At 33.8% G+C, this 26,174-nt stretch overlaps 1 protein-coding gene across 1 annotated transcript in view; it reads right to left on the reverse strand.

The window, feature by feature from the left end:
* MS3_00010959 (uncharacterized protein) overlaps nt 1–26,174 on the reverse strand; it is a gene marked incomplete at both ends in the record, with an annotated part of 74,470 nt that overhangs the window by 8,739 nt on the left and 39,557 nt on the right. The window contains 7 exons of the mRNA XM_051219373.1: nt 190–552; nt 4,962–5,081; nt 8,003–8,094; nt 11,350–11,614; nt 13,051–13,158; nt 16,061–16,286; nt 18,811–18,911. Coding sequence (XP_051066889.1) covers nt 190–552; nt 4,962–5,081; nt 8,003–8,094; nt 11,350–11,614; nt 13,051–13,158; nt 16,061–16,286; nt 18,811–18,911 — 1,275 coding nt within the window. The remainder of the gene's footprint in view (nt 1–189; nt 553–4,961; nt 5,082–8,002; nt 8,095–11,349; nt 11,615–13,050; nt 13,159–16,060; nt 16,287–18,810; nt 18,912–26,174) is intronic.

Here is a 26,174-nt window from a genome sequence, read left to right on the forward strand (position 1 = left end):
CTGATTGACTTATCTTTCTGCTCAGTAAAACATCAAGAAAACTGAGTTTTTTTCCCATGCTGTTACTCTCAAATGAATATAATTTTCAAGGGAACACCGTTAAACTACCTCAAGGAGTAAATCGACACTTCCAGTATGAATTAAAAGAGAACAATAAAAAATAAATTACTTTATGATATTATTAATTACCTGATTTAAATATACTAGGATAAATGGTAGATTCACAATAATGTCTAATTCTTAGTGTATTATCGAATTCACCAGAGATACCTAGATTTGGATTGAAATCACTGATTTCTATTGAACATGGTCCTTGATAGCTTTTATCATCATTAGCTTCATATGTATTTAATAACTTTCCATTTATATGAGACATTATATTTGTATGATCATCTTTTCCCAAACGATTATTAATAGATTGTTTATTTGTGACATTAAACAGATCTTCCTGACTACCAAACTGTGTTGGTTCAGTATTGAGAATAAACAATTTACCAGTAAGACGTATTTGATATAGTCCACATTTAGTAATACCAGTAGGAGTGATAGATTCTGGAAAAATTGAAAATTTAAGAACAAAATTATTTTTATTAAAATCATGAATTGATTTATGTTTGTTAACCACTGAAAACGAAGAGGCACTGGGCAGCTGTTTCGTTCTACTATGAGACTTCTCAGTAATTCATATTCGCAGTCCCATCGAAGATTGACCAAGGATGTTTAAATCATATTAAGAACACTTTAATTTTAAACCGCTTAGCCATCATCTAATCGTTTACATGTCTAACTTCAATCAGTTCGCGATACTATAAAACTAACATGTTTCAGTTAATGATCTCAATAATACTCAGAAATTTTCACAAAACCTTATTGATGAAAATTATTTTCATAAAATCGTATAAATATTTACAAACATTTTAGGCTCTAGACTGAATAAGATGAGTTACGTGGAACAATTAAGACAATATCTTGAAGTATGTTGTTAGCAAATAGCATTCGAAACACAGGACCTTTGGTTTCGTATACGAATACCCAACCTCTAGATCACTAAACCGTCATCGCTTCTCAACTCTCTAAGCTAAGACCATGTGTAATATCATGAAGTGTACGGTATATATATAAATCATATCAGAATAGGGAACAATTTTTATGACATTCTGATAACAGTGATCCTAACACATTAGTACATAAAACACCAATGTTTTCGTCATAATTCTTAATTTTCATTTAGTTATATAGTTCTCTACAACTCAATCAGTATCTAGATTAACTATAATATTCTAATAAAGTTCATTCTTTTTTTAATCAGATCCATTGAAAATAGAACATAAATGAACGTTATATATCAATCACATTGATTAGGACATTTGAACATGAAGTTTTCTTCCTAATATTTTATTAATTTCACTGGTTGAAATCATGAGTCAATTGAAGCTAGATCACCATAGAAAACCTGGAAGCACTGGACGGCCGTTTCGTCCTAGTATGGGACTCCTCAGCAGTGCTCATCCACGATCCCGCCCCCCCCCACGAGATTCGAACCCTGGACCTGATGTCAAGTTACAAACATAGTTGGTTCAATATTCAGCTTTTACACTGAGAAACATAAATACAAGAACATGGTATATTGAACAAACATTTCACATTGAAATGTACAATATCAAATTAGTACTTTAATTTATTATCATAGAAGTTTCCCCCCCTCAACCCAAAACAAACGGAAACATTTTTTTGTGAAATTATAAAGGAAAGTATATAATTATGTTAGTTTACATTTAACCAATAAATGTAAATAATAATTAATATGTCATAAATAAAAAGTAACATATTTGTATTAGAAGGGGTTTTGTGGAGATTGTAGTAATTTCAATAGTTGAGATCATGAGTCAACCGAAGTTAGACTACCATAGAAAATCTGGAAATACTGGACGGCCGTTTCATTCTATTGTAGGACTCCTCATCAGTGAGCATCCACAACCCAAGACCTGTCGGTCTCGTATGCAAACGCCTAATCTCTAGACCACTGAACCAACATCCAACGATGTTCATGTCTAACTTCAACCAATCCACAAAACTGAATCACCGTCTACTATTTGTAATATCCCAATAAGTAGAAAAATTAGATGTTCTGACGTTTCATGACTCAGTGTAAGCCACTTCTTCAAAGAATAAGTAATCAAATCAAAATTGATCCAAGTTTAAATAGTACAAAGGAACAAAGCAAGAATGTTAGGTGCGATCAATCAAAAAACAGGTTTGAACAAATCAATGTCATGTCATTTCGGTCATAATGAATTATAAGGGACATGTATGCAAAGTTGTGTGTGTGTGTATGTGTGCAAGGTCAGGGATGAAAAAAAATGTGATCTTTGTGGTGAGAAAGGATAGTTGTTTAATTTGTACGTACAAAAATAATGTGAAATATGAATAATATCAGACATGGTAAGTTGGATAGATGGTCTAAGTCGGATGGTTAGTGAGGCCTTCTTTTCTGTCGAGAGCAGTAGGATTAAGTATTATATGGAAAGCTTCAGTTACTCTCCTTTCTTTGTAATCGGTAAAGGCTTTTTGTAATCTTTCGACGTTTATAATATTGATTTGGTGGTTATTGAAAATGGCATGAACTGCTATTGCTGATTTAACTTGGAGTCTTTCCAGTTCTATGGGATTATTAGGTGTTTTCTTTGTGTACATAAGATATTCTTTAATTCAATCAAGATTTCACAAGATGACTCTTCAATACATAAGGCGTCACAATCTGCACTTCCTAATTTGTAGATACGATTCTGTGTTAATATCAAAGGGGGTTTTTCTATTAAGCGAATTAAAGTATTTCGATGGATGTTCATCGTTTTGTAATATGCTTTAATTCTGTGCTATTTTTATATTCTTTGAAGTTCTTCTGTTAATTAATATGTCAGTAAAACAAGTCAAAACCTCTCAACTATCACAATATTTAATTTATTTCTATATTATGTTAATTTTCTGTGTCAATAGTTGATATCATGAGTCAATTAAAGCCAGATTACCATGGAAAACCTAGAAGCTTTGGACGGCCGTTTCGTCTTATTATGGGGCTCCTCAGCAGTGCTCATCCACGATCCCGCCTTCCATGAGATTCGAACCCAGAACCTATCAGTCTCGCTCGCGAGCGCTCCACACAACCCCTTCTGATAATTTTCTATGTATCTCTTGTTTCAATCTATCAACAATGTAAACTAATTGCTTTTTTGTATTCTAAATGGTCTCTTTCCAATGATTGAAATTCTCATTAAACGTGAATGATTAGTTGTCATGATAAACATTAGCAATCATTAAATGTTACCAAAATATTACTTTTAATTACCCCTAGTAATCAAATGATCATTTGAATTGTTAAGAGTGTTTACATCATTAAATACTTAGTTAAATGAACTAAATTACATTTGTATAACTTAACTCACTAGTTGATCTTAGCTAAAGCTTAACTAAAAATTAAGAAAGTACTAGACAGTTGTTTTATCCCAGTACGAGACTCTTCACCAATTTCCACAAATCGTTTATTCGGTTAAATTGATTCTTCTTTATAATGAATAGTTTGACTCATTTATGCATTATTCTATTGTTACAACAGTGAATGATATTTGGTAAAATATTAAGCTAATAGACACTTATGGTTAACATTATGATATTATCCATTGTTATTGTTATATCTGGTACTTACACGTTTGACAACAACTTCTAACCATATTCTTGTTCCCTAGAAATATCCTACATTTGAAACCCGATTGGAAGACAAAAAGCAGAAAGCATGAAAGTATACATACTTCCAAAGTTAGTTTAATTGCAGTAAACAAGAATATTCATAAGTTAATGAATGAAATTGGTAGTTTGAAATCTTCTGAAAACGTGAAAACTAGCGACAAAATCGGTAATTATCCAACCAAAATTTCACGAAAGATCTATCTTTTTTTAACTCATTGGAAATATCCTATTTAATGTTGATAATGTGGTATGTGCTACTGATGTCCACATATATAAATAGTATGTATAATCAATTGAAAGTGAAATGCTTAGAGGCAGAAAGTTAAGAAGATCAAAGAAAAGAGAACGAGAAATCGAGGAACAATAAAGTCTGAGACAATTGATTGACATTTTGCAAATGAAGTATTTACTGTATGGTTCTCAGGCACGGATGGGCAAAACAAGAGCAGCATATCTGCAGTTGAAGAAAATCTGAAACCCAAAACAACTGTCAACCAACACAAAACTCAAAATTTTCAATACAGATGTCAAGACAGTTCTATTGTATGAGGCGGAAACTTGGAGAACTACGAAAGCCATCATCCAGAAGATATAAGTGTTTATTAACAGTTGTCTACGCAAATTACTTCAAATCCGTTGACCAGACGCTATCAGTAACAACCTATTGTGGGAGAGAACAAACCAGATTCCAGCGGAGGAATAAATCAAGAAGAAGCACTGGAAGTGGATAGGACACACATTGAGGAAATCATCCGACTACATCACAAGCCAAGCCGCCACTTGGAATCCTCAAGGCCAAAGGAGAAGAGGAATAGAAAGGAACACATTACGCCGAGAATTGGAGACAGACATGAGAAGAATGAACAAAAATTGTATAGGACTGGAAAGGAAGTCCCAAGACTGAGTGGGTTGGAGAGTAGGTTGGTCGGCGGCCTATGCTCCATTGGAAGTAATAAAATTAAGTAAGTAAATAAGTCTCAGATTCTACTAAGATATTCCGCAATTCTTTATTTTAATACATCCGATTGTCCTCACTTGTTTTCTCATTCACTATAATAGAACTAAAGCTTTTCTCAGCTTCTAAAAACTTTTCTAAGATGTTCTCAATGACATTCAATAGTTAATTCAATGTTTATAAGATAATTGAAAATAGATACTCACATAGAAAACATGATACTTCTTTTTGTAATGATACACTTATAAACAATAAAGCTTACTTTTATCCGCTGTATTTCGTATTAATATATTTCCTCTTAATGGATAAATTGTTCGACCATATAATTGATTATCATTATTGAATTGACATATATCGGTTAAAAGATGTTTACCACCGACAGCTTGAATATTAAGAAACAACTATGAATGAGTATCATTAAAGAAATTAATTCAAATAAATCAGATAAATATTTAACTTCAGTAAAACCTAAAATAAACGATTTCTATTCAGCTTTATATAAAACTTAATACTTTAACACAACGTAGAAATTCTTTTATATAATATACACTTATATAGAGAGTGAGTTGCTTTTACACTTCGCTTTCATTCAAACTACATCAATGTCCTAAATAATATTAGATGGGTTTTGTGGATATTATAATAATCTTAATGGTTAATATCACGAGTCAGTCGAAGCTAGACCACCATGGAAAACCTGGAAGCACTCGACGGCCGTTTCGTCCTATTGCAGGACTCCTCAGCAGTGCGCATCCACGACATTGCCCCCAGTGAAATTCGAATCCAGGACCTAGTGGTCACGCGCACGAGCGCTTAATCACTAGACCACTGAGCTGGTCGGCATCTAACAGTGTTAATTTCTAACTTCAACTAATCCACGAAACTGAGCGTCACATCCACCATTGTCTTCAGTGAGTTACTATTCCACAACAGACCTGGTTGAACTCCGCTGATCACTACTTCTCACTAGAACTCCAGGATATACCTCTTGAAGCCAGTCACTAGTGAGCATATGTTGATTAATATCAGAAAAGGGTTTTTGTGGATATTATAGTTATTTCAATGGTTAAGATCATGAGTTAGTTGAATACAAAAGTAAATTGGTTAACATCTAGTAGTCTAGTAGTAAATTCATTCAGTTAGCAAACAATGAATAATTGTCATTTTTGTCGCTTAGATCATAGATATGCGCAAAGCAAAAACAATCGACCGTCGGTTAGTCACGATTTTCAAAAGATAATCTTTCTATGAATAAAATATATTTTGGTTATAAGCAAAGATGGATAGTGGCTAGCAGTGAAATCCAAAACGCGTGTTTTGTCCTATTTAGGACTTATCAACTGGATGTACTTGCATCTCAGAGTTGATGTTCACTCTGAGACTCGAATATAGTAATGTTCGCTTCAAAGGCTATCGCGTTAGCCACAGTTTGCATATATACCAATAAGAGAGTGATCATTTGCAATCCTAAACATCAATGAGAAGATTCAAGTAAACAATATCAAAGTAATTTCTATTTTGGTTAGTTATTTTCTTTTTTTGTGTTTTCATTTACGCATAATCAAGATTCACAAAAGTTTGTTGAGGTGATCCAGAAAATTCCTCGGAAAAAAACCAAAACAGGCTCTGTAAACGCTAAGAAACATTTTATCCAATCAGCATTCAAGAGATATTTTTACAGAAACATCTAGAAAGTAAAACGTCACATGTCGCGTTTCTAACTGTATGATTACCTATACTGCTAATTTGTCCAGTAGCGTTCAAGAATTTTCCGGAAACTCAAGGCCATCCAAAATGCCGCAAAACCTTAGATTTTCTGTACATAAACGAACCTTAGAGTCAAGCGTTTCTTACATATTTCACGCCTTTCCTCTCGTGTTCAAATCGCTGTGTAGATTTAGCCTGGTGGTTGCTAGAAGAGCTTAGGAACCGAATCTAGTGTTCAATTAGAAGACTTATTAAGAATATTTTAAAAAATTGGTAAATGCGCTTTTCTGTCATCATTTGCTTAATTTGACACATAAATCAACAGACACCCATGTATGATCCCTTTCTTAAAAAAACTATCTGGTGTTTATTAAAGTAATCAGTTTAAAGTTATAAGAGGCATTAGTTCTGTTAACGCTGATGAAGAATCCCAAGACGTATGAAACGTACATCGGTGAGACTATAATTGATGGACGACCTTCGAGTGACTCTAAGGTAGCCTTGAACATGTCCACCCACTAACTAATGATAGACGAGGGTTATAGACCAGTGCGAGGAATTAGAATTATGATTGGATTAGGATTTAGATTTAGGGTTTTCATCATGAACTGACGTCAGCTATAATGCAAAGACGCTATTAATTCAAATGGATGAATGGATTTCGCGCCAAAATCCAAGGCATCTTATCCTAAATCTGATTGATTCGTCCATAAATTGTAGTCCCGCCACTATTAGTCATATCGCAACTTGATTGATAGAAGTCAACCAACACTAAATGACTAGATAGACATGATACTGATCAGCACTAAGAGAGACTTGGTACTACTTAGTGATGAATTAATTATTTAGAAAATTTTCTCTTTTATTATTAGCAATCTCCTGATAGGATTTTGATAAACATTAATCGAATGACTAAACACGTATTTTGTAAATGTTTATTTCTTTTTCGCATTGATGATGTTAGGACTGCAATTTACCAGTCCTGATGGCATATATCGACTGTGACTGAAATGACTTTATTCTCTAAAATAGGTTTTACATTAGGTCACGAAACGTCGGAAAATTTAATTTTTGTACTCCCTAGGATATTACAAATTTATTGTATTTTATTTGATTGAGACCATGAACCGATTGATGTTAGACAACCATTGGAAACGTGGAAGCACTGGATGGCCGTTTCGTCTTGTTGTGGGACTTCTCATCAATGCGCATCAACGATCCCACTCACGAGATTCGAACCCAGAGCCTTCAGTTTCGCGTCCGAAAGCTTAACTTCTAAACAAGTGAGTCGACATCCAACGATGTTCATGTCCAACCTCAATCAATCCGATTTTTTATTTCATAATACACTTAAGTAAAGATGAAATGTAGTTGATAGAGAAATCCAAGAAGCATATTTAATCTTATTTGAAACCTTACATAATAATTCGACTACTCTGGATACAACACAACTTTACTAAACATCCAAACAATATAGTTCAAATTTCTAACCTTAACCAGTTTATGATATCGTGAAGTAATGTCATTGTAAATGAATTCGTGTCAAAATATAAATAACAGAATGAAATAATTGTATTATGTAAAAAGATTACTTACACATTCTATAAAGTATTGCATTGACATTTGATGATGTTTCGAAATCATTTTTATTACCACGATAGATTTCTAAACATAGATCTCTGGAATAACTAAAATAAATGTCAAAATAAATTGAATCAGTCAGTCAGTAACAACGTAGACTACGTACGTACGTACGAACATACGAACGTACGTATCTACATTAGTTCAAGTTGCCATACCACATCACAGAGATACAATTATCGATTCAAATCCCATATTGGTAGAGGTAGTAAAAGTATAAACAGTAATCAGTAAGATTAGGGTTTGAAGACGTTATTCAAGGAGCATAATCTAATGAAATAAATTTGGAAAGAGAAAAAATGGCACATGAAGAATTCAGAAGATTAAAATTTGGGAGAACACAAAGAGTGGATGCACCTGCGCCCAATCTCCTGGTTTGAGAGTGAATAATACGTCCCGAAATAGTTTTGCAAGATAAACTGAATGATTACTATTGAATCTATGAAATTTCATTTAAACAAATATATTGCTAATTACCTCCACAATGTAATCACATTTATTTCTTTTATCTTTCATGGGTTCATTACAGTATTTTTCTTTTGCCTATGTTTTCTCAAATGATTGTATTATGATTTTCAATGTTCAATAAATGTACAGTATCCATCAATTTTCAACATTTTTTCCATTCATTTAGTTGCAAATTACTGCATGTAAGAATGTAACTTTCACGGGAAATTTCATTTGAAATTCTACATTTCAAAACTTTTATGTTCTTTATAAAGACTATGGAGATAAGCTAAACTGAAGTGCCTCCAAATGCCCCGGTACAGGTGAAAGTCAGTTCTCTCTCTCGAAATACTCTCACATTGCCACACGTATACAACCACTACCAAGGAAGTCCTACTCACTGTCTTTTCTCAGAAGGGGTGTTGTTTACGAAATTGAGAGAACAAAAAGCAAATGTCCGGCGCTTTAACCGGGTTAGTAGATATGGAGGGTCCACCTAAGGGGAGCTGAAAAACCCTGATTTCAAACCAATGGTGTACATGAGCTCCAGTATCCTAAAGGAGTAAGTGGCATATCACCCAATCGTCAGTCATCGGCTAATATGGGACTGCATCTCCTGATGCTGTTCCACTCTCTCACCGATCAGACCTTTAGGTCGAAGGCTCCGGGTATGGTCCCCTAAGAAAACAATCTGCTACAGTTTGGGCACCCAGGAAGTATCGTAGCCCACATACAAATCAAGTGACTTGTGTGGTGCATATGTATTCGGTGCCCCTTTGTACCAATATTTATGTTTTCAAATAAATAAATAATAAATAGTAAACAAATGTGGATAACTTAAGATGCATGAAATAATATTTTTAGTGAAATGGACACTTATGAAATGAAAGGGAAAATACCCGGAAATGCTGATTACAAAAAACATTAATAGAACATTAAAGAATGAATTGATAACCTTATAGATCAATTCCTCATTGTTATTTCATTTATTTCTAACTACTTAACATGATAACTATCATTTCCAAATCTAGTAAGTACAATTAAAACAAGCCTGATCATGCCAATATCTAATACCATATATTACAAACAACATATATTTGTATGTTCAGTCAAATCTACACCAAAACAAAGATAGATGTCTTTACATTTAACCAGAATAACTTTACGTTAACACGATCAAACTTGTTTGGATTATTTTTTGATTGAAATCATGAGTCAATTGAAGCTAGATCACTATGGAAAACCTGGAAGCACTGGACGGCCATTTCTTCCTAGTATGGGACTCCTCAGAAGTGTGCATCCACGATCCCGCACCCCGCGAGACTCAAACCCAGTACCTTTCAGTCTCTCTCCAGGCGCTTAACCAACTAGACCACTGAGCCGGCATCCAAGGGTGTTAATATCTAACCTTTGAATTTTGCCAACTATTTAAATTGTTTCCTTTGTACTATTTAAATTTATGTAAATTTATTTCATTCATTTATTTCCTTAGGTAACAAGAATACTGTTACGTAATAATACTTAATCATTAGACAATAATTATATTTTCACAAAGAAATTATATACCACTGATTTTAATGTCACCAACCGTAATTTAATGGGAAGAAACTAAGTGGATAATCATGTATTGATTTTAGATGTAATTTTCATTCAATGTGATTTCTATTCATTTAAATTGAAGTCAATAACAGAAAAGGTTTTGTTGTGTGGATATTTTAGTAATTTAATCGTTGAGATCATGAGTCAATTTAAGTTAGACCACTATGGAAAATATGGAAGCACTGGATGGCCATTTCGTCTTATTGTGGCACTCCTCAGAAGTGTCTATCCACAACCCTGCCCCCAGGGATCTGAACCTAGGATCTATCAGTCTAGTGCGCGAATCTAGACCACTGAGATGGCATCCAACGATATTAACGTCTAACTTCAACCAATCCATGAAATTGAGCGACACATTCATCATTGTCTTCAATGAGTTACTATCACACAACAGACCCGGATGAACTCCAGTGGTCACTGCTTCTCACTAGAACTCCAGGATATACCTCTTGAAGCTAGTCATCAGTGAGCACATGTTGATTAATATCAGAAATGGGTTTTTGTGGATATTATAGTAATTTAATAGTTGAGATCATGAGTCGATTTCATGGAAAACCTGGAAGTACTGGACGGCCGTTTTGTCCTAGTATGGGACTCCTCAGCGATACCCATTTACGATCCCGCCCCGTGAGATTTTATTCAGTATAACCTAAGTTTATTTTTATTGAAGCCACGAACTCATTACTTTCAGAATACTATTGGAAACTTGGAACCATTGGATATCTATATTATTTTAGTACCGGACTCCTAAGCATTGTGCATTTACGACTCCACAGGTGGGAACCTGAACCCAGGATCTTCAGTCTCTCTTCGTTTCAACAAAAAAATTCAATTGTAATAATCCCTTATGATTTTGGATTAAAATGGAGACTTGTCAGTTTAATTATCTCTATAAATATTAACCACTGCATTTAATCGTTATATAGATGAGTGAAATTGAATATAATGCAGTTCTTCCAGTGTCATTCCAATAAGTTTTCCCCAAAAGCTCTCCTGAGAGTACGTTCTTCTTGCTCTATTTCTCTCTTAGATGTGTTGATTATTACCGGTGAACTGTTGTAACGTGTGTTAATAATTTTCCCAATCTAGTTTTCATAGATCACAGCTCAGAAAATACAACACTACTAAAGACGAATTTCAAAGCCAAAGCTACAATTTTCTCCATCTTTCAAACATCTTGAAAACTATCTAACTAATTCTAGGTTTTATAGTAAATAGAAAGTCATTTGAAATCCATCAAGTTTACTTCAACTTACCATCCATTTGTTTGATAATCACTTCGTAGAATATAACGATCATATAAGGATTCTTGTATTTCTTTAACACAATACAAATCCATAGTATACGATATACCAGTTACTGAAGATATAATTAATTTGTCATTTTTAATGAAAAACTGAGCCATTAAACGACTACTTGGATGTTCATATCCCACTGATTCTTGAATTGAACTCGGTTCAATTAAATCCCATGTACCATAATAATTTGGATGAAATTTACACGAATCATGAATAATGTTACCTACAATTTGATTTTAAAATGCATTTATTATTATACGACATCATACAGTTACCATGAATTCAGCAAATATCTATTTGGAATGGTGCGAATAACCATGATGAACCAATAAAATAACGCAACCTATTGCGTAACTGTGTTCTCGTTTTTCTAATCAACATCTGTATGTTTTGATGAACATCGTATCAACCAATTCAGTAGAATGGATCACAAGCTTGTTGTAATGTTTTTTATTTTATTGACAAATTACTTTATTTTTAAAAGTAGTGTGAAAAACGAGGCTAAAGTTATTCGGCTTTATTTGCATTATTTGCCATCATTGTCAGTTTGACTGTATTTGTTGACATATCAGAGAATAGTCCACTATCATGATATTTTTTATGTATAATGCAATATTGTCTGTGTGATTGTGATTTATATCATTGATGTTTCAAATTGGTTCAAAATGACCCACAAAGTGGATGAATTCAACAATGTTAAGCATTACTGAAGCCATCATTATAAAGAATTTTGAACCTAAATTATTCGTTCAAAACGACACTAATCAATCGTACTTTGCGCCGATAATCTTAATTTCAACGATCAATTACGTATTATCGCCGTTCGTACTCTAAATTATAAAAAAAATTTTCCTGTTTCTTGCTTCTTTTACAAACTTAACTAAGTCATTTATCTATCTTGTATTATGTAAGGCATGACATTAATTTTCCACTTCTAGAATTCTATGTGCAATTACTTCTGTGTTCTTTTCTAGAGTATTCGTGTAACTATTCTTCAAATGACCATTCGTATGAACGATTTCTTCGATGTTTCCATATTCACTACTTTCATTATTCCAAGTTCATGTCATAATCAAGCCTAATCAAGGTTTTTGTGCGAACGCTATGTAAGGTATGTATAGTTGTAATTAACAATTAGTATGATAGATTATATCATGGATTGACTTTAAGTGGACAGACGTTTAAAAGGATAAAGCACTGAAGACCTATTTAGTTTTATTATGTGACTTAGATTTGAGTATCCACTGCCCCATCCAGAATTGAACTCTGGATGTTTAGGTGTTAGGGCGACCTCCTATACTAGTTAACATTATTATTGTTGGGTTATAAGTAGATGAATAGAATGCATGAAATAAATGATGAATTTGAAATACTCTACTACCATTGTTAGTCTTGTTTTACTGAAGTGAGTGGATTTCCGTTAGTCCATTCTTGAAAATTTTCATTGGTAAAAAATTAACAGTGACAATACTATCCCCTTCCTGACGAGTATTGGGACTCATTTTAACCAAATCTAGATATCTTAAATGCAGTTCTAATGAGTAATATAATGATTGCCAGTAACTGACAGTTTATCCACTGTATATTAAGAAATACTCTACATATTACAATGTCAATTAACGTGAAAACTTGATAAGATCTTGTTACAACAAAGCTTACCACAAGTCTGTCCTGGAACTAGACAACTTCTATGACAAAAAAATTGATTTCTTGCATTATGTTCGCAACCATGAGTACAACTGACACGTTCATCATCACAATTTCCAACTAAAATAACAAACAGAAATAAAGACATTATAAGCAGAGATGGATGGTTGTTAGCAGTGGAATCCAGGATGCGCATTTGGTCTTATTTAGGACTTGTCAGCTGGATGTACTTGCATCTCAGAATTAAAGACAATAGGAAAAATTAAAATTAAATTTGAAACTCAGGTACACCCAACTCACAAGTCCTAAATAGGACAAAACTTACGTCCTGGATCTCATTACATAAAGTCCGGAACTATATCCTCTATAGTTATAATGAAAGAAACTAAACCCTATACATACGGTTCTTCACTAATGAAATCGTTTACAACAACTAAGCAGTAACCTATGGATCTTTTATGATTCTAACATAGAATATTCTACAAACTACTCAGTAGCGAATAAATTATATCATATCCATGATTACCGTTTATATCATCCAAGTGTTCGGAATATTTTCCAAATAAAGATATCAACCATGTGTTTATGCTTTTTAATTCTTCATATGTAACAGCGACATTGTTATTATCATGCTTCTGTGTTGAAGTATTACGAAGTGATTGAATCAAACTTTTCAACTCAAAGAATACAGTATAAAACGTTTCGCAAATACTTGACTTTATTTTTGTTATCTGACAAATTATACTACTGTAGTAAACGAGAATACAAGTGGGGACAATCGAATTACAGAATATCTTAGTAAAATCTGAGACCTATACTGTATATAATTGATTTGTAAAATGTCAATCAATTGTCGTAAACTTGACTGTTCCTTGTGAAAATATCAGTCAATCGTCTCATACTTCATTGTTCTTTTGTTTCCACACTAATCATTCTTCGTTCTCGCTCTCTTATATTTGATCTTCTTAACCTTCCTCCTCAAGCCATTTCACTTTCGATTGATGAAACATACTACTTATGTCTGTCGACATCAGTAGTACACACCACACTACGTCATTCTGAATTGGTAAACTTTGTAGACCAGATATTTTCTAATGATATTACTGACATTTGTAAAATTCCAAGCAAATAATTGTATCATACTCTATTTATGTTACCCTAATGTCCCATTCTAGGATAAAACGGCAGTCCAATGCTTCCAGGTTTTCCATGGAGGTCTCAGTTTCCATCATTTGACAATTAATAAGAACAAATGAATGAAATCAAGATCACAGCATTGTTTAAAAAAAGAAAAGAATTCAATGAATATCAAGTTCAGTTTTGTTACCATCGATGATATACTTACAGAATATTAGTTCACCTCTAAAATATTTATTGAATTTGTATTTTTCATCTCTTAACAAGGATATTTAGCTAAACTTAGTAGAAATGGATAGCAGGTAGCAGTGGAATCCAGGACATGCGTTTCAATGGGAAGATTCAAACAAACAATAAAAAATAAATTTAAAATTTACCCCATTGCACAAGAAAGTGGATATAACGATGCCGTTTGAAGCGAACGGCACTGGATTCGAGTCTCTGAGTGAACATCAACTCTAGGATGGAAGTACGTCCAACTGACGAGTCTTAAATAGAACGAAACGCGTGTTCTGGATTGTATTGCTAGTCCCTATCCATCTCTGCTTATAATGCTTGTGATATGAAAAAAATATCGAGGCAATCCTCATAGGATGCACACATGCCAATATGAGACTGATGAATTTCAATTCTACACATCAATGAGAAAATTCAAACAAACATTACAAAATGAATTAAATTTTATAGATTTTATTACTCATTTACATGGATACATTTATTAAATTCGTTGATCTCATGAATAGTGGTACAAAGGAGCATCAAATATATATGCGCTACACAATAAAAATGAGGTTTTGAAGAGGTACAAAATGGTAGATGAGCATAACATAAGAGAAGTGGGATAGTGAACAGAAATTAATGTTTGAAAGTGAAACAGTAACAATAGAAAAAGAAGTTCAGTTAGGAGAAATACAACAAGAATGGAGTTACTCTCATTTCTGTGAAGAATGTAAAAGAAAGTCACAGCAGGATTGCCACTGACTTCTATTCTGGGCCACGTCTGATGATGCCTCAAGCCACTGTGTTAGAACATCTTCAGGATCCCAAACCGGGGAGTCGGGAAGCAAGCCAATCCTGTACAGTTTTCTTTCATACAACGACATCATGTCTTGCACTGACTAGCTTTTCACTTTTTCCAACCAGTCTAAACGTCGTTATGATATGGAACTCTCTGAGATGATATTCGTAGAACATGTTCAGGCCACTAAAGTTAGTGTTCCATAGATTATAACACTAATTTAATCATCATCACTGTGCCCGAACACACGTTGCCAGACCCCTGCATTACTAACATGGTGTTGCCACTGGATGTCAGCAATCCTTTGGAGATAATAATGATCAAATATAGGGAATTGTCTAATATCCCAGAGTAAGTCCAGCTGACGAGTCCCAAATAGAACGAAACGCGCGTCCTAGATTCCACCGCTAGCCGCTATACATCTTTGTTTAAAAAGCTTGTGACTTAAGGCTATATTGAGGCAATCAGCACAGGATGCACATATGTCAACATGAGACTGACCAATTGCAGTCCTAAATAACAGTGGGAAGATACAAGTAAAACAACACCAAGTGAATTCGTACAACTTCGAATTCTATTTAAACCATCTCACTAAAATCTGAGAACCATAGAGTAAAAAACGTAATTTGCAAAATATCAATCATTCGTCTCAAACTTGACTGTTCCTTTCGCAAATACCAGTCCATCATCTAAGATTTCATTGTTCATACATTTTCATACCAATTGCTTTCCGTTCTCGATCTTTCCTTTATGATCTACAGGAATACTCTTTAAATTTGTTCATTATATACTACTTATATGAATATAAGTAGCTCACATCACATTACATTAAAATTTAACCAAATAACAGTAATTGAGATCACTTACATGCTCTTCGAATTTGTACTTCATATAGTTTGATACTTGTATTATATAATACAATATTTTTTGATTTAGAACTATAACGTTCAATAGAATTCCATGTATAAATACGATTAATTATTATTTGTTCAATTATTTTATTTAATTGTAAACCATAAATAATCCATATTGGTGAAAATTTTTCATAAGTTTTTGATTCTATTGATAATTCCTCTGGTAATTGTAAATAAACCTTGAAAATTTGAAAGAAAAAAAGGCGCACCTATTTTATGAACAATAAAATCTATAATCAAATCTAGTTTTATAAAAATAAATGTGAGGATAGTCCATAGGTGAACTCGAGGAAGCCTTAAGAAACTCAGAAAGAGCCGAAGATATTCCATCCAATCATCTTCTGGAAGGATATTCTAGAATCTCTACGTGTAGCTTCCCGAATGGACAATGCTAATAACCCCCTGTGTCCGGATTAAACAGCTATAATGATGATTTTGTTTTTACTAAAAACTATAAATACCTGACAGTTTGTACTATAATTTGATACTGTCCGAAATAACATTACTTTCACTAGTCTTCTGTCTTCTCATTGTGACTTGAAAGGGTTCTAGCGTATTCAAGTGCTCAAGTTATATGCGTCATATCAGAATATAAGCTTTGGATATAACAATAAATATTTCTTTATATAAGATGACTGATATTAATTGGTTAAGTGTATTATGGAATCAATAATTGTCGTTTTATTTTATTATTTATTTAAACACATAAACATTGGTACAAGAATGTACCAAATAGATATGCGCCGCATAAATCATTCGATTTGTGTGAGAGCTGGGATACTGTCCGGGTGTCCAAACTGAAGCAGATGGTCTTCTTAAAGAGGCACACACGGAGCTCTCGACCTAAAAGTCTGATCCTAAAGGGAGTGGAGCAACGTTAGGTGATGCGGTCCTATGATAGCCGGCGACCAACAATTGGTTCATACATGATCTTTTCCTTCAGGATAATAGAGCCAACTTGCACCATTGGTTTGGAATCAGGGTTTTCCAATTCCCCCTAGGTGGACCCTCTATACCCACCAACCCGGTTAAAGCGCCGGATATTCTCTTTTTATCCTCTCAATTTTGTAAACAATATTAACGCCACGAGAAGCTAGTAAGTAGGACTTCCTTGGTAGTGGCTGTATACTCTTGGCAATATTAGAGTATTTTGAGAGGGGAGCTGACTTTCTCCACCCTCGGTTGTACCAGGCTATTCGGGGGTCAAACATTATGATATGTTTGAAAATGTCTGGCAATATTTGATCAGAGACATGTTGTTGGGTTTAAGCTATCTGATTCATATCCTCCAATTAATGGTGATCAATCTTTGGAGACAGAAATTCAAATAATTTATAGCGCCTGGGGGGTGATTTAAAAATACTTCCATACATGTTTATTTATAAAATCTATTGATTTTTATCCCAACGGTTTTCTGTACATTTAATCCTCCTGACTACTATTAACAAAACTACTATTTTAACTCATTTTGTTATTTATTTCATGCGTTTCATTTAGTTATAGCAATATGATTCAATGATGACTATTTATTCTATAAAGCAAATTACACTGACTTATATTTTGTGAGGTTACTTTTCTATACTCGTGATCATCCTAATACCCTTATGTATTCAAGACTACTAATAGTTAAGTATTTCAAATAGGCAATTGAATAATCACTAATGGTTTATATTCAATCATGTACCAATGTTAGAAATAATCTATTTGAAGTGATCAACCACAAATCATTTCAAATCTGGAGAGACTCTAATTTATGGACGACCTTTGAACGAATCTTATGCGACCTTGAGAAATATTAGCCAATCAGCAAACAGTCAGTATAGAGTAAAAATATGTTATACAAAACCAAGGAAATAAAGTGGATGCACTTCTTATACGTGGTTCAAAAACTTGTCAAGGTTAGAAAGAGGTTCAGAGGTTCTAAAATCGTAATGCATACAGTAGAGGAAATCATCCATACGGCTATAGAATAGTCGGCCTCTGGAGCCATGATAAGGTCTCAAAAACTCTTTCAGCCTCGACCACATAGCTTCAGTGTTGTTTATGTGCACTCCGATTGTTGAGTACACAAAATGCTACTTGTGGATAACGACACGATGCACATAACCAAACCTATGTAGGAGTCTGTACGCTCTCCAAACATCCGTATATATTGTAGTACCTGGCTGCAGTCAGTGTCACGGGTGCTTTTATTATCCAGTTCGCAATAATTGTCGTAATTTGCCTTAGTTAGGAATTATATATGGGGTTTTCATCACGAACTGATATCAGCTATAATGCCGAAAATCTATTTAGCCAAATGGATGAAAGGCTTTCGCGTTAAACTCCGAGATCTATTATCTTATACCTGATTGATTCGTCCACAAATTATAGTCTCACCGTTTGATTTGTTATAGCCGCTCAATTATCATGTTTTGTACAAAATTCCATGTGAATCGATCGTACGTTAGCATTAAGCACTGAAGTTGGTGCCACAACTTTGAAATCTTCAAAACGCCTCTGATTGGCTCGTCCATAAATTAGAGTCTCTCCCAAATCTCAGTAATAATGGTTACAATGAATGAAAATAACCGTCAGTTTTTTAAAAGAATAATGTTTAGCCTTTTTGTTTCCAATATCAAACAGTTTTATGTATGAATTAAAATATCAAAGAGATAACATATTCAATTCATACAAATCTGGTCTTAAATTATATACACTTACCAGTTGATAAAATTCATAAGTATACTGATTTATTTGTTGATAGATGAGAATATAATTCAAATTATTCAGTTTCCATGTTGAATGACATTGAAAGTGAGTCTCTGATAAGAAAAGAAAATGAAAGTTTCTAATAAAAATAAGTCAAGAAATGTTTAGTTCTTTATTATTGGACTTCAATAAAACCATTAATCTATTCCACAAAAAATTAAGCTAGACTACCATGGGAAAACCTAAAAGCACTGAACGACCGTTTCGTCCTATTGTGGGACTCCTTAGCAGTACTCATCCACAGTACACATCAACATATGCTCACTAGTGACTGGCTTCAAGATGTATATTCTGGAGTTTTAATGAGAAGCAGTGATCAGTGGAGTTCAACCGGGTCTATTGTGAGATAGTAACTCACTGAAGACAATAGTGGATGTGTCGCTCAATTTCATGGATTGGTTGGAGTTAGAAATTAACACTGTTGAATGCCGACCGGCTCAGCGGTCTAGTGGTGAAGCGCTCGCGTGTGTGACCAGTAGGTCCTGGGTTTGAATCACGCGCGTCGGGGTCGTGGATGCGCACTGCCGAGGAGTCCCACACTTACGCCTGTTACTCCTCGTGAAGGAGCATGAGGCTGCTCACCAGCATTCTCCATCCAACCCTGTCCTGGACAATCTTTTCCAGCTTTTTCCACTTGTTATTCATATTTTTCATATCTGATTCTATTTCACAACCTAATGTGTTCTTTGACCTTCCTCTCTTCCACTTCCCTTCACGATTCCAAGTTAACACTTGTCTCGTGATGCAGTTTCATGATTTGCGTAATGTATGGCCTATCCATTTCCATCGTCTTTTCCTAATTTCCTCTTCAACTGGAATCTGGTTTGTTCTCTCTCACAGAAGGCTGTTGTTGATGGTATCCAACCAATGAATGTTGAGTATCTTACGCATACAACTATTTATAAATATTTGTACCTTGTTGATGATGGTTGTAGTGGTTCTCCAAGTTTCAGCTCCATACAGTAGAACTGCCTTGACATTCGTATTGAAGATTCTCACTTTGATATTGGTTGACAGTTGTTTTGAGTTCCATATTTTCTTCAATTGTAGGAATACGGCCATTGCTGTGCCAAACCTCGCCTTTACATAAGCATCTGATTCTTCTTGTTCATCGACGATGCTTCCCAGGTACGTGAAGGATTTCACATCTTCCATAGTTTCGCCATCAAGTGTGATTGTATTGTATTTGAGAACCTTGGTTTTCTTCTCGTGTATGTTGAGGCCTACTGATGTAGAGACTGCTGCTACATTGGCTGTCTTTATCTGCATCTGATCGTGTGTACGTGATAGGAGGGCTAGGTCATCTGCGAAGTTCAAATCGCCTAATTGGTTCTGAGCTGTCCATTGTATTCCATGTTTTCCCTCAGATGTCGAGTTCTTGATAATCCAGTCGACCACTAGAAGAAAGAGGAAGGGACAGAGTAGACAGCCTTGTCTGACTCCAGTCCTTACTTGGAATGCATCTGTCAGCTATCCTCCATGCACGACCCTGCACTGTAGTTCGTCATATGAGTTCCGTATAATATTGACAATCTTCTCAGGAACTCCATAGTGTCGAAGAAGATTCCATAATGTCCTCTTATCTATACTGTCAAATGCGTTTTCATAATTAACGAAGTTGATGTACAGTGACGAGTGCTTCCAGGTTTTCCATAGTGGTCTAGCTTCAATTGACTTATGGTATCAACTATTGAAAGAAGTGTTGTTGTTTGAAATAGTATTATTTTTGCCCAAATTGTAAGTCCTAACGAAATGTCTAAAACAAATATTACGAATCGATAGAATGTTCTGAAGATTGCACCCGTGTTATCGGGTTTGATACTCTTTATTGTGATCCTTCATAAGATATTGTATGTTGTAAACAACTGTGTTTGTGTAACTATGATGGATTATTGTTATTTGATAATCTATCCACATAGTTAACGGTGAGTTTTCACCATATCTTAGGCTATTATTCGATCACCTTGCTAGATTAACTTACTTAATCACCGGAAATAACGCACTAAGTTTACTTTTCTAATTTTAGTTACAAAATGACAAGTGACAATCTATCGGAAGAAGACAAACAACTTCAAGTCGATAAACTATAAAATAATGTTTACTAAATAATAAATAACATTTAGGTGACAATATTATTATACACAATTCTACATTACAGAATTCGTACAACAACAAAATACAGTCAACATATGAGATAATTCAACTATATGCTACAAAATACATTGACTCAATACTTAATTCATGTTGGTGTCCGTAATTAATCATTCTTTAGTTACAACTGAGATGTCGAAAAACCAAATTGATCAATAATCAGTTTACAGAAAAGAAGAAGAAGATTGATATCAGAAGAAAAGTATCTATTCATTACATATATATATATCTATATATCTTTATGCTTTCATCATCTACTTAACAGCCTGTGGTATTTCGTGATAAAAATTTCAATAAGATTTAACATACTTATACAAACTAAATTGGTTAGAATTCATTGTGCATAAAGTAATTAAATAAACAAAGATGGATAGTGACTAGCATTGGAATCCAGGATGCGCGTTTCATCCTATTTGGGACTCATCAGCTGGATGTACCTGCATCCTAAAGTTGATATTTACGAAATAGAGTCAATACAAGTTATTCTCCGATTCAATTTATGAAACTTATTTTTACCAAGTCCTATTTGATGACAAAAAGCTGATGTGAACAGAAAAACAAGAAGTCATGACAAACAACGAAAGCTTATTTTGAGGACGTTATTTCACTATACCGAATCGGAACCGAATCGAAGTGCGAATTGTAATCAAGAGAAAATCGAGTAGTGATCCGGTTGCATCGTCTTCTCTCTCTCTTTCTCGTGTGCGCTTGTCAATCAATCAGATGATAGAATAGTTTACTTCTTACTAACTCAAGCAATTAGTCTAACTTTGAACTCTCGTATTTCTAGTCTCAATGTTAGGCCAGTTAGCCTATCGAGTCAAGGTCTTAATCTAGATTGAAACAAGTTATCTTCTATATATTTGTGAGTAAATAGATCAAATACGTAACTGAAAACTTTATGTATGTATAACTATTATCTGTTGAAGTGATCCAGAAAATTTCCTGCAAAGGACAAACAAGGATCAGGAGACACTAAGAAGCGCTTCATCTAATCAGCGTTCACTTGAAGTTTTAGCCAAAAATATCAAGGAAGTGAAACGTCACATATAGAGGTTCTGATTGGTTGATTACTATACTGCTACTATGTTTAGTAGCATTCCAGAATCTTCGAGCAACTCAAAGGCATTTAAAATATTATAAAAACCCTATATTTTCTGTATTAAAATGAACCTTTGGAGTAAAGTACTTCTCGCATATTTTGCGTTTTCCCCCTCTCTCTCTCGTTGTTCAGGTCGTTGTATAGTTCTAGCTTGGGGATAATAGAATAGCTTAGGAAACGAATATAGCGTTCAATTTGCAGGACTTATCATTATCCTTCTCAAAAAGAATAAAACAAATTATAAACTTAACACATATACTTGACAGTTTCAAGGATATAACTTGAAATAAGATTTAGATTCTGATAAGAAATGATTACATTCTATGATAACAAACAATCCTTTAAGTAATAATAATATAATATTTATTATAAAGTTAATACATTTCCTTAAATTTTCTTTCATATAAATAAGAGCAACAAATCAGTTATCTGAATAACCAATACAACTAGACAGATAGACTATGAATGATAATATACATATATGGATAAATCTATACAATGTTTCATTCATTCTTAGTATTCTTCCGTGTGTATATTTATCACTTATGCTAAGATTATCCTTTAATCTTGACTACTGATAACATTTCCGTATCTCTTCTTTTAAAACAGTGAATGCTTTCTTTAACGAGAGTAGTTCTTTCCTCATAAAACCTGACCACTTAATATATATATATATATAAGGATTGTTGTAAAACGTCAATTAAATTCATTGTAACAGATTAGACTTATAGTTATCCACGTTGATTTGCCTAGTTATATGTAAGAGTTCTTAGTTTAACAAATATTATTCATGTGATTTGTACTTTGTGGAACATTTCACAGTATTAATTTTTATGATTTTATATTGTTACCATTTTACAAAACAAAAGAACATATTCACTTGATATTGTTTGGTTTGTATCTTACCATTGAGGTTTTAAGACTGCAATTGATCAGTCTGTTAACGGCATATGTGCATACTGTGCGTATGCCTCGATATTATCTTAATTCACAAGCTATTTGTAAGCAATGATGGATAGTGGCTAGCATATTTGTTTATATGTTGAGAGGTTTTATGAAAATCAGTCTATTCTTGTCAATTCTTTCATATTACCTATTATTCTTTATTGTTCTCCATTATTCTTTCCCGGGCTTTTGAGAAAAAAACTTTGCTGTATTGCGGAGAGTGCTGAAGGCAGTTAGCAAGATGTGTGGTGAATCTTTCGAGGTCATAATTAATATGGTTGTGGATAGACATCTAAAGGCATGCAAACTCATGGCAAGTGTTATTTTATCAGATATTAACCATCCCCTTCACTCTTATCTTTCTCCTTGTATATCTTCTGGTAGAACGAGACGTAATTACATTAAAATCTATGCACATAAGCAAAAGTATAAAAGTTCTATAATACCTTACCTAGAAAATATACTCTGTGACGAACAGGTTGTTAGAGTTAACCTAGTCAATAACCTGCATTCCTAACATGTCTTTATTTTTAAAAGTTGTACAGTTTTTCAGTGTTTTTTAAACCTTTTTTTCTTTTTTGTCCTTGTTTCTGTTTTTTGCGTAAGAAACTTGTTGAAATACCCTGTGCTGAGGATTTTATATTGTACCAAAATATAATATTGAATAAAACCATTAATAATAATAGTAATAACTTGAACATGACTTTAACATCATAGTCTGATATCATGAATTGAGGTTAGAAATATGAATCACTGAATACTTAAGGTTACCCATTCAATAAAATGTCTGAAAATCCTGAGTTCGAACCCTTGTGGGAGTGAGGATGCTTAATGCTAAAAAATCTTATACTAAAAAATATAGTCGTCTAGTGCATTTTCGTTTCTATCGATACCTTCATGAGATGTTACTCTTTTGTAGAAATCATCTGTGAAGTTGTATTTTATTAGTTTCAATCACAAACCTATCTTAGCTGGACCAGTATTTGAAAACTGAAAAGCATTAGACAATCGTTTTGTTTTTCTTTTGGACCTCTCAGTACTGAGTAGCCTTGATCCTACCACAGAGGCTTAAAACTATGACATTTAGACTACACAATGAAATATCTATGGTCTCCACAAACCTTCTTTGCTATGAAATTATATCAGATGGGTTTTTGTGGAGATTCTAGTAATTTCAATGGTTAAGATAATGAGTCAGTTGAAGCTAGACCACCATGGAAAACGTGGAAGCACTGGAAACATTGCGCAAGTCGGTTTACACTCTGAGTGTACATTTAATATAACCGTAATCTGCTAATACAATTTTGAAAAAAACATTTGCACAGAACTATACTGAAGGTGTATAATCTGAAAAATTACGATTAAGACATTGAACTCAGTACTAGAGAGTTTTAGTAAAATATGTTTTTACTGAAACAAAGCGTATTTATATTTTAAAAATAAGTTAAAGATAAATTCTCCTGGTATTGTTTTACTTGAATCTTCCCATTGATGTTTAGGACTGCAATCGATCAGTCTGTTATTGGCATATGTGCATACTGTGCGTATTGCCCCGATATTACCTTAATTCACAAGCATTATAGGCAACGATGGATAGTGGCTAGGAGTGGAATTCAGGACACACGTTTCTTCCTTCTTTCGACTCGTCATCTGGATGTACCTGCATCCCTGAGTTTATGTTCACTCTGGGACTCAAACCTAGTACATATACCAGTACATGGGATGGTTTAAGTAAACAACACCAAATGAATTTAAATTTCACCCAATTGCATAAGCAAGTGGCTATCATGACTCAGTTGCTAAGCGGCTAATGCGATGACGTTTGAAGTGAACGGTACTCGGTTCGAGTCCCAGAGTGGACATCAACTCTGTGATGTGGATACATCTGTCTGACGAGTCCCAAATAGAACGAAACGTGCATCCTGGAATCTACTGCTAGCCACTATCCATCTTTGCTTATAGATTTAAGGTAACACTTCATAAATAAACTGTTGTAGAACAATAATCGAACTAATAATTTCAAAACATTAAACAACCATTTCTCAGGTGAATTTATCGTAACTTATAACATTCGTTGTTATTCCTAATACTTTTGTTTCATTTTGTTAAATTTTAATTTATTCAATATTCATTGTCGTATATATTCATGAAATCGCCACTGGAGACCAACAACACTTAGAGTATATACTATCCAAGTAAGTACTGAGCTAAGGAAGCATATTATTTGATTCACATCAAAATTCTTCTGACTTTTCTTAAAATCTATCAAAGGATCAAGATGGATAGGATTAACAGTGTTAAGATATCTGATGAATTAGGTTTAGTGTTAAGCGTTAATTATTCATCTAACAAAGATCCCAGATTCATCTGGAAGTAAACATATCTATAATTCACATTGTGGGAAATCTATCAAATTAACAGTCTTCAGTATATGAATTAGCAATTTATTTTGTTGTATTTGTTAACAACAATTCATTTTCAATAATTCAGACAAACGTTATTATCACTATCCTAGTAAATCCGATTGTATTGATATATGTGTTCAAAATAATCTATATGTCCCATTCGTCATAGACTCATTTCACTCTGGACACCAATGAAAACCAAAAATCATTGCCATAGGGTTCCAAACTAGAATGAAATAACTACACACTGTCACATGACTTTCGATGATATTCCAATTGAAATCAGTTTGTAGCGAATGAAATCTAAAAGTCCAATTAGTATTTACAAACTCCCCGGTCAACTAAGTCACTAGTAACTTACTTCTAGATAAATTGTTGAAGTTCTAGTGTCAAGTTATACTGACAATGAAATAGTTGTCACCTATGCCATTGAATGATTGTTACAATGTATTGAACATTGACCCAAGTTGAAAATATCTACCGCTTGATCCCGACTCGGTAGTTCTAACGGTTAAATATTCACCTTATCAGCTTGAAGCGCTAGGTTCGATCTCTGTTGTGATTATAGCTGTTCACTGTTGTAATATTCTACATCAAGACCCTAAATGAGATCAATATTTGACGAATACAACCTACAAACTATATCATCTCCTTAAAAAAAATAACCCGTTCAACCAAATGAAGAAAACTGTTTTTCAATAAATTGAATATTG

The sequence above is a fragment of the Schistosoma haematobium genome, chromosome 4 (assembly GCF_000699445.3).
Source record: "Schistosoma haematobium chromosome 4, whole genome shotgun sequence".
Lineage (NCBI taxonomy): Eukaryota > Metazoa > Platyhelminthes > Trematoda > Strigeidida > Schistosomatidae > Schistosoma > Schistosoma haematobium.